This window comes from Vigna umbellata, chromosome 2, assembly GCF_029865625.1.
Source record: "Vigna umbellata cultivar VRB3 chromosome 2, Vumbellata_1.0, whole genome shotgun sequence".
Classification (NCBI taxonomy): domain Eukaryota; kingdom Viridiplantae; phylum Streptophyta; class Magnoliopsida; order Fabales; family Fabaceae; genus Vigna; species Vigna umbellata.
The window spans coordinates 5,540,727-5,551,635 of NC_142166.1; the positions used below are offsets into that span (position 1 = coordinate 5,540,727).

At 28.9% G+C, this 10,909-nt stretch overlaps 1 protein-coding gene across 1 annotated transcript; it reads left to right on the top strand.

Annotated features, from left to right (window-relative positions):
• The first annotated feature begins 4,829 nt into the window (after window positions 1-4,829).
• Window positions 4,830-8,476, top strand: LOC124839303 (IQ domain-containing protein IQM1-like). The gene is made up of 9 exons (XM_047315075.2): window positions 4,830-5,100; window positions 5,471-5,991; window positions 6,207-6,321; window positions 6,410-6,475; window positions 6,592-6,680; window positions 6,801-6,888; window positions 7,009-7,236; window positions 7,420-7,521; window positions 7,611-8,476. The coding sequence occupies exons 2-9, from the start codon at window positions 5,531-5,533 to the stop codon at window positions 8,034-8,036; spliced, it is 1,575 nt and encodes a 524-aa protein (XP_047171031.2). The 5' UTR covers window positions 4,830-5,100; window positions 5,471-5,530; the 3' UTR covers window positions 8,037-8,476.
• Window positions 8,477-10,909: the final 2,433 nt, after the last annotated feature.

Consider the following 10,909-nt stretch of genomic DNA (forward strand, 5'->3'; position numbering starts at 1 on the left):
TACGTAACACTATCTACTTTTATTAGATTGGTCCCTTGTGTCTTGCTATATCTTCAAGAAACTAATTGTCATGTATTAAAAAAATTAATATATTTTAAACACATTACAGAAAAATTAAGGAGATAATCCAGATTTGAACATAGAGATTAAATTAATAATGAATACAATTTATTTTGGTAAAAATGTTAAGTGCTAATAGTTTTATTCTTTATTTTTTAGTTCTCTTTTTGAATTTCTTTCAAGTTTTTTTTCATCCTTTCCCCTCTTCTTTCACTACCTCCTTCTCTTTTCTCCTTCTCTCCCACACCACTTTCCACCCCTTTTTCTAGTCTTCCCCTACACACCAAACGATATTACCTTCATGTTACAATTTTAAATAAAATTATGATTTAATTAAGTAAAAAACATATTAAGTATTTATCTTCAAATATCACATTATTAATTGGAGTTATATTAAAATGAATATCCCGTAGAGAGAGAGAGAACAAATTGATTAATAATGAGTTTTATATGAGGTTTTCAAAAATGTTTAATTGATTTGTAATGATGTCTTAACTATCTTCAAGATGTTAGAAATGTGTTTGTTGTGATTTGTACGTGAATTTGAAATCTTAAATTATGTTAAAATTTTCCTAAACATTTTAAAATATATTTATTTTACTACATTATAACTTTTTTAATTTTTAAACAATATTTTTAACAATTATTAATAATTTTTTATCTCTTTATAAACTTTTTTACAATTAAATATAACATTACAAAATAACATTTTATAATACTTTTATAAGAAGGGCAATTTGGTAATCTACATTTTCTACCAATTAAACTAATTTTTAAAATCAATCACATCAATCAAATCCTACACTAATTCTCACAAACTTTCCTTCCAAATCCACTCTCAATTAACCTCAAATCCACTCAAAAAAACAACAAAAAAATTACCCTCAAATCCACTCAAATCCACTCAAATCATCTCCCCCAAATCATCTCCCTTAAATCCCTTAAAAAGAACACAGCCTAAAAGATGGTATTGAATTGAATCTCTCTTTTATTAATAATATTTATAGACTTTCGTAAATATGTTAGTATGATAACAGATAAAGCTCAAAATATAATAACAAATATGTTAGTATTTCCTACTATACTCGTGAAACTTAAGCTTATATTAGAAAATGAACTACTTTTTTTGTCTTTTTCACCTACCTTCTTAATGTCCAACCACCACAGTGAAGCTTCAGTGTTGCCATATTCCCTGTAACACAAATTTCCAGCCGCCATGACCAAGCACCATAATTTCCCCTTATGTCTGACCATTTAATGACCTCATTTTAAAATTAAAGTTTCATTAAATAGATTTAAGATAGTTTGACAACAACACTTTTCACTTTGATGCTTTCCTATTTCTTTTTCTTTTTTCTTAACCATGAGTTCTTTCTCTACCATACTATCCATACAAAAGTCATAGGTTTTCTCGCAATTCACTTTAAAAATTAAGCAATTTTTATGTCACATTTTTCTTTATTCAAAGCTTCATCATAAACTATCATCAGACTATGTAAAATGTTTTTGTCCACATAAACACACATAATATTTATTCTTCCCAATTAATGGTTTCGTTATCTTTTCTTCGTTATTCCTCTTTTGAAAAAATAAATGTTCAACCTCTTCTTTTATATCACACTACGATTCCCTTGCCATGTCTTCTTAATGCATAAACCCTTTATTCAAATTTTCCTTGCGGAGGTTAAAAAAACATTAATTATTCGATAGAATTGAATTATATGAAAATTAAAAAAAAACAAGAGTGCATTTCAAATATAAAAATATCTACATAGAACAACAACCATTAGTGTAAAATTAGTTAACTTGTTGTATTTAATAGATTGGAGAGGAGGATAAATTGTATGGATAACTTTCCTTCACTCCTAATATATTTATATATTATTATATAATTATATATTTGTGATAAATAAATAACTAATGATATCGAAATTATTAATAGAAACAACAACATCGTTTTTTAAATAAAATAATCTAAAATTGTATATTCCATTTAAACTAAATAATTTATATTTTTATTCTGTTACTCACTTATTTCTTTTTAACATTTGTTTCTTTTTTTTTCTATTTTCCTTCACATTATTACCAAATGCAACAAGAATAATAATACAAAATATTTGTAGTATTTGATTAAAGACATTTTATATAAATGTAATTAATCTTATAATTCCGTAAAAGACATTTTCTCTTTAATTTTGGTGGCTCTTTTGTTAGCTCGTGATCTCCTACTTCCTAAACATGATCAAAACAACCATCTCTTTTTAATTTCGTCCAAACCAAAATCACATTCTTCTTTGTTAAGAATATTCCTCTAGGCTTCCTCGTTATAAATTATTTAACCCATGAAAATATACTTCTGAGTATTAAAAATGTCGTAAAACACTAAAAAAATAGAATATTTTACATGATAATCACAAACTATTTCAATTTTGATCAATTATAGGTTATTTAAATAAATTTTTGATTATTTTCTTGCACGGATTTTATTTTTAACGTCTAGTTTACAGTAAATTTTTACTGACACACTATTCTACATATTTTTCTTTTAAGATTTTTGTGTATGAGCTAAAAAACAATTATAGTGATAGAATGTCTTCAATTTTTCTTGATTTATTTGACCTATTCTCTTAATAATTATGTCTCTCGTCAATCTAGAAAATGATCAACAATATTATCTATTTATTAAGGTGAAAATATCAGAAGAAAGCCATACTCCTAACATCTTAAACTTGTTAAAGTACTTAAAAATAAACAAACCAAGTATATTTAAGTGCAATAACTTTGATGATCCATTATGATATTAAGAAAATATATACAAGTTAAAACAAAAATAATTAAATGGCAATTATTTAGGGCTTAAATCACATAATTGTGTGGTACATAGAGCACGACTTTGGTCTCCAAGTTTGAAAGATTATTTTCCGTACAAGAACATTCAACATCCCCCTCGTGAGATCTATTAATCAAACTTAATCTTTCCGAGTGTACGATGAAAACGAAACACGTGCTGTTGATTTAGCATCCAACACACAAAAGGAACCCCACACCTCTACCCACTCACTTTATAAATCTTAAAAGCCTAGATTGTATTAATGATGTCCTTTTATTTGTATTTTAGGTTAAATATATAATCTTCAACAATTTATTAATTATAGTTTAATAATAAGGAAATAAAGATAAAAGTAGGTTATGTAGGGAGTTATTTTTTTACATGTTGATATTTATTTATATGAATGGTTAAATTAAATTATAAATTAACTATATGTTTATGTCAGTATTCATTATAATTTGTAATTAAGGTGTGTATTATTACGACCGCCATGTTACTTGAAAAATCAAAAGCACGTAGAAAATGGGTCGCACGTGAAAGGTTATCCATTGTAATAAAGGGTAGAATGGTAAAAGAGAGATGTTGAATTGGAAAAGTCGTATATTAGACAGAGAAAGACACGAACAGATAAGACAGTAACAAAAAAATGAGACCACAGAGCTTTTTCTTGACAATCACACAGTTTACGAAACGCGCTTCTTGACTAATCACTATTGCTTTCATAAAAAAATAAAAATAAATAATGGTGATGATAAAAAAAAGTTTAATACCACTTTTTGTTGATTAATTTTTGTTTTATTGAAAGTGATTTTTGTTGTATAAGTTTTCTATTAGGTTTTAGTAAAAAATATAAGGTTTATTTTATTTTAGAAAAAGGTGAAATCCCTATTTTTTAAAATTTCAAAATTTATGATATACTTTAAAAAATAAAAGAAAAGAAAGCTACATTTTTAAAATTATTTAAAAAAATATAAATGTTCAGTTAGCTTAAAATGAGAATAGTAAATCACATATCCCACAGTTCAAATAAAACGAGTGTTAAAGAATCTAACTTAATTAATTGAACAAGATGGGTGATTATAAACTTTTAATATTTATTAAATTTTTGTGGATTAAAAAAAATAGAATGAATTTTGCCTTCGATGGTCAATTATGGAGGAATCAACAAAACCTTCAACAATATATCAACAATGGTTTCCATGTTCAACGAGAGAGTTAAAACCAAGGAATGGAGAAATGTTTATCTTATTTATGATTATTATAATTGTATTTAAGATTTGGAAAGAAATATGTTTTTGATCCTCACATTTTCAATTAAATATAATCATATCCGTATACTAATGAAATGGATTTGATCTTTCAACTTCAAAAGAACCTGTTGTATCAATTTCTTTTATAAGAAATTACATTTTTCAAAAGGTTAAAAGCATTTAAATCATCAATGTAAAACTACAATACCTTCAAGACAAAAATGAAAATTTAGTCTCAAGATATTAATAACAGTTTGACTCTGTTCTTGATCATGGATAAGGTATTGGACCCTTTTTAGTAAAATATGAACAAAAAGATTGATTTTTTTTAAGCCATTTACAATGCTGGAGTTTCTTTTGTTTTGAATGAATGTAGCTAGTTGTAAAGTTTGTTAATTATGTTAAAAAGAACGAAGGTTTTCCAATGGAACCTCAAAGAAGCTAACTTTATTTGACCAGCAGCCTAAACCCTATTTCTTCATTTTTATTTCAAATTCTTGTGTTTTGTTGTGCCCTTTTATGGAATTAAAAACAGAAGCACATATCCTCTGCAAGGGTCCATGCACCTTTAAAAATCCAAAATGAGGTCGACTTCAAACCGTAACCTTTGAACCACTCAAACCAACTTGTGGGTTGGACTTTGGAAAATTAAAAATTTAATTTCACACAGCTAAACTTTGGTACCCTATTGTATAACTACCCACCATTTATTTTCCATTCGAAGTTGCGTTAGCAGATTCGTTGGGGAATTCAAAGATCACATTTTTTCTCTCCTTTTTCCGTTCTTGACACGTATTTGAAAGTCTGCTGCCTGTGTGGAAATTGGGTTCTTCAGAGGTTATATATAAGCAAACAAAGACACTAACATATTCCCATCTTTCTGCATATATATTGTCTTCTTTGATCCTGAAACAAGACTTCAATTCCTACACACCAAACACCTATACCTAATAAGCAAAGGTAAATCATTCATGTTGAATTTTTTCTGCTGCTTTCGATGAAGTTGTATGTTTCCTAAATACATCTTTAGTTCATAAAAAACAAAAATTGTTTTATTCATGATGGTTAAACAAATAAGTATCAGGATTATGCAGCATCTGTTTTATTTTCTTCATCAACAAAACAGAAAGAGAAAGACAGAAAAAGTTTTGATTTTGGTTGTGAGGGACGCTTCTTTTTTCTTTTCTTTTTTTCAAAATTCGATGGTGAAAAGAACAATTATGAAATGAAATTAACTCAACAACATGGGTAGTTCTGTAAGAATTTTCTGGGGTGGATGTATGGTCTACTTATAACTCATCTAACAGAAACAAGGGTGTTGTATTGGCAGAAATACGAGGAGTGATAGTTTTCTTCAAAGAAATTGAAGTGTTGGGGGATCTACATCTCTATGGGATTATCACTTTCATTACTCTCATCAGCCTGGGAAGAAATCGTTAGACATTCTTTCTTTGGTTTGTCTTTGAATTTGACCTTCGGTTCAAAAGATGGGGCTGTGATTTTGAGATCAGGTAGCTTCAAGAAAAGAGAATCAGACACCTCATCTGTGTTGTCAAAGAGTGCCTCTACCACCAACGGCTCAAGCAAGTTGAAGGATTGCAGACCCGAACACATGATCTTTGAAAGAAACCTTTCATGCATTAAAGGAATGGAGATGATGGATTCTGAGAGAAGTGAACACTTGCAGCAGAAGCCAGTGCCTGTTCTTTCTCTGCCTAAAGAAGTGGTTTTCTCTTCCCCAAGACCAGTTAGTGAGCTTGATGCTGCCGCAACTAAAGTTCAGAAAGTCTACAAGAGTTACCGCACCAGAAGAAACCTTGCAGACTGTGCTGTTGTTGTGGAAGAGCTCTGGTAAGTTTCAAACAAATTCTTTTAGATCAAGATCCTCTCATGCCAGCAAGTTACTTTTACACTTCACAAAATGAAATCAGAATCTAGAAGTGATTTCTTAGACATTTTTTTTGGTGCTGTCTCCAATCATAACTAGTTAAATCATATCTTTATGTGGATTTTCAGTTAATATTTTTGGTATATTACTAATTGGTTATGATATTTAATCGATGTAGGTGGAAGGCATTAGACTTTGCTGCTCTTAAAAGGAGTTCTGTTTCATTCTTTAATGTGGAGAAACAAGAAACAGCTATGTCAAGGTGGGCAAGAGCAAGGACAAGAGCTGCTAAGGTATATTCCGTTGAAATTCAACCTTCTCTAAATTAAAGTACATTGATCTATCTTCTTATTCTTATAATTTTATTTGGGACATGTACAGGTTGGAAAAGGTTTATCCAAGGATGAAAAGGCTCAAAAGTTGGCCCTGCAACATTGGCTCGAAGCTGTAAGTAACACATCAGTCCATTATTAACTCCTATTTAGCCATGAAATTACGTTACATTCTAGTTTATGGTCTCATCTAATGTCGGCAATGTGCATTCCTTTTTGTTTTCTGAACAGATTGACCCACGTCATCGTTACGGACACAATCTGCACATGTATTACGATATCTGGTTTGAAAGCCAAAGCACACAACCATTTTTCTACTGGTAAACTCATACTCTAAGATACCTAATAATCTATATCTTCTGACTACATTTATGTTGTAGTTGGAAAAAACTATAGAAGCAAGGATCTTGATGGTTAACTTTGTCCTTTATGATTTGCAGGTTGGATGTTGGAGATGGCAAAGAAATTAATCTTGAGAAATGTCCCAGGGCCGTCCTGCAACGCCAGTGCATTACATATCTTGGACCAGTAAGTCATCACTGATCAACCTCAGTTTTTTAAAAAAGAAAAATAAGCAGTACTTAAGGGTGTAAAAGTCTTTCATATTCCTATTCTTAAACGTTTGTCTGTGTTTTGTAACCATTGCAGAAAGAAAGGGAAGAATATGAAGTAATTGTGAAAGACGGAAAGCTAGTGTACAGAGACGGAAGGTTTGTGGACACTGATGGAAAGTCGAAATGGATATTTGTTCTGAGTACCACAAGGTCCTTGTATGTGGGGCGCAAGCAGAAAGGTTCATTTCAACACTCCAGCTTTCTTTCTGGTGCTGCTACAACAGCTGCAGGCAGATTAGTGGCTAAGCAGGGTGTGCTTGAGGTAAACAACACATAATATTTACATTCACATCATATAAAGTATACATAAGATAGCACTTTAGTTCAACACTTTTTCACTTTACACGTTACACCACTTTAGAGAAATTGAATCCATTTGCAAGCACTAAAATTATTGTAGCAAAAAGAAAGTGACTGATACAGAAAGTTTTGACAAACAATGCAGGCTATTTGGCCATACAGTGGTCATTATCACCCCACAGAAGAGAACTTCATGGAATTTATAAGCTTTCTTAAGGAGCACAACGTGGACCTTTCGAATGTTAAGGTAAAAAAATTTGTTCAACAAGTGAAGTTAATTGTTGAGAAAGAGAGTGAAATAAATAAGCCGAACTGATATGGTTGTTGATTATGCAGAAATGTGCTATAGACGATGATGCTCCTTCAATGGTTGGGTCCACTTCATTTAGTGACATTAAAGAGTCACAACAAATTAAGGGTCCCCCTCTACCTTCCACGAATGGCATCACCATAAATGCAACAACAATTCATAAAGAGACAGAAAAGAAGGAAGAGGTCCCAGTTTTTGACGTGTCTAAGAGGCTAACATGCAAGTGGTCTACAGGTGCAGGACCCAGGATCGGCTGTGTGCGTGACTACCCTGAACATCTTCAATCCATGGCCTTGGAGCAAGTCAAACTCTCCCCCAGGCCTGCTTCTGCACGCCCATTTAGCTACGGCCCAATCCCATCCCCAAGGCCCAGCCCAAAAGTTAGAATGTCTCCAAGGATTGCTTACATGGGCCTACCCAGCCCAAGGCGCCCAATCTCTGCCACGAGTTAAGGCAGCAGCAAGGTGCATGTTCTGAAAAAATTTACCCTTTTTCACATCTAAAGTGGATGTGAAATTTGAAAACATATCAGACAGAAGCAAAGGCATTAATGATGAAATTATGGATGTCTGAGACCAAGTACCACGTACATAATAGTTCGCGTAGTGACAAAAAACTGAGATGACATCACAGAGGCTGAATTTTATCTCTCTAGCTAGATAGCTAGCTTCTCTTTTGGTTTTACAATTTCTTTATTTCTTGATTATTAGGCTCACTGAGTCACTCTGTATTACTAACACTGTGATTCCTCTCTGGTTTTCCTTCGTTTTAAAAGGGCCATTCAGTTCATTCTTCATTGTAAGTAGAGAATAAGTTTCTAATTCAACACCATATCAATTTTTGTCTGCTATACAAATTCAGCTATTAATGAAATAACATTCTTTCTCTTCAACTGTTACCTTTTCCCTTATATAAATATTGCAATAAATCTGTCTGAATATTGTTTACAAATTTTAATTCTATTAAATATATTGAATTCTTTTATGAATTAAAAGATGTGATATGTAATTCAACTTAGACTAATTTGAATTCTAAATGACTTTCTGTTACAGTTGTAATGCGGAAAAAGTTAGTTTGACAATTAAAAAAAATTCAACTACTTTTAATAATATCATAAGATATATTATGATTTTAAATTAAAAAATAATATAATTATAATCAAAATATTATTATTTAACTGTGTAAAATAAATGTAATTTGTTGTTTTCTTGTGTCAAATTACTACCATTCTTCAATGCGGAGTCTAAGTTTGGCATTGAAAAAAAAGTATAATATTATATAAAAGTAAAAATCTATTACTCAATTGTTTTAAGGTTAAGTTTTGAATAAAAAATAATATTAACTTATATTATATAGTGTTTGAAGTGTCAATTTATAATATATATGTATAAATTTTATTTTATAAATTGATTTTGTAGTATTGAATTAAGTTTAAAATTAGTTACTTATCATATTCATATAAGATAAACAAAAATAGGAAAAAAATTAATGCATAGTTTGAAGAACCTTTTCTCACGTTTCCTTCTATTCTAACGCGTTCTTTGTATTTTATCGTATTTATTTGATTTTCATTATAGTTTATTAGTGGAATCCATTTTCTGTTCTAAGTCTGCAAACACTCAGGTTGACCAAAAGAGCACAAAATAAGTTTTAAATGTGAGCTTCTTAGTCAAAACCATAATATCCAATATGATCATGCTCAAATACCCAACTTGAAAACATTAAAAGTCAACGTGGTCATGCTACAAATTAAAGAAGACCCAAATTCAAAGTCCAATTCTTATAATTTCTCTTTAATCTATTTTAATGATGATAAAAAACAATGACTTTCTTCTATAATTTTAACTTCCATAAAAAAACCCTCCTTGATCATCGTGTTTATTTCGACTGAATTAATTAGATTCATTAATTTGAATGCTTTTTAAGAACTGAACATTCTTCTTAATATTAATCAATTTTATTTTATATGATTAGACATATTTAATGGGTGCACAGTTGAGATAATCAGAATTGATATTTTTTAATTTCTAAATTTTTATATATCTGTTTATAATGTTTTTCTGAATATTAGTTCCATATGATCAACAAAAAATATATTTTAGATAAAGATTAATTGGTATGAAGTGATTGAATTAGCATATTATATTATAAAAAGTAATTAAAAAGCAAACCAATATCTATATTCAGGGATTAAGATTAGCGAAAACATAACTTTTATTACTCTTAGTACTCACTTAATCCTTTAAAAAGTATTTATCTTTATCGTTTGTCCTTTTTATTTCTTCCTTGAATTTTAAATTATTTGAATGTGAAAGTATGATATAATTAGACATTTTATGTTATATGTTATAAATTTCTATTAAGAAATATTGATGTGCTTGTTTCTTTTTAAATATAAATTTTAGTATGTGTGTGAACTATTTTGGTAGGAGTTATGGTCTTATTAGATATAAATGAGATTATCTAATGTTATAAGTGAGTTGAACTTAAGTGAAATTTATATAATATTTTTTTAATAAACTCGTTTTTAAAAAAGAAAAATTGAGTAGTTGAAAATTACAACTCATTTTTAAGAGAGATAGTTAAAAATATGGTTAAATATATTTTTGGTTCATAAATTTTCAAGTAAAAATTAGAAATAGTCTTTCTTCAAAACTTTGATCCAATTTAGTTTTCCTATTTTAGAAATGTGTGGATTTAGTTCTTTTAAATAAATTTTGTTAAGTTTATTTTATGTTTCAAATTCGTTTCATGATCACATTCGAGTTATTTACATAATTTAACACATTTACACTTTAATATTAACTGAAAAACACGTGTGAAAGATCAAATAAACTTAACCAAATTTGGTTAAAAAACTAAATTTACATATTTTTAAAGATGAAAGACTAAATTGATTCAAAATTTTAAAGTGATACTAATTCCAATTTTCACTTTTAAAGGACTAAAAACGTCCTTAACACTTACAAATATAAGTATTAATCTAAATTTTGCATTGAAATGAAATAAAAAAAAAGTTAAGTATTACATAAAAGTGATATTAATCCTTATATCAATTGGATTCATATCATACTTATATAATTTTTTTATGAATTCATTTAAAAATGACATTGAAATATATATATAATCAAATAAAAAATAGTGAAAATAGTTTTTATTGTGTTTGGATTGGGAGTGAAGGAATGAATTTGAAGAAATTATGATATTGTTTGGATTAAAAAAAACATGTGATTTGAATGATTTTGAGATAAAAATTCTTGTATAATGTGATGAATATGATAGATTAAAAAATATTTTAATGAATAAAATTAAATAATTATTATTT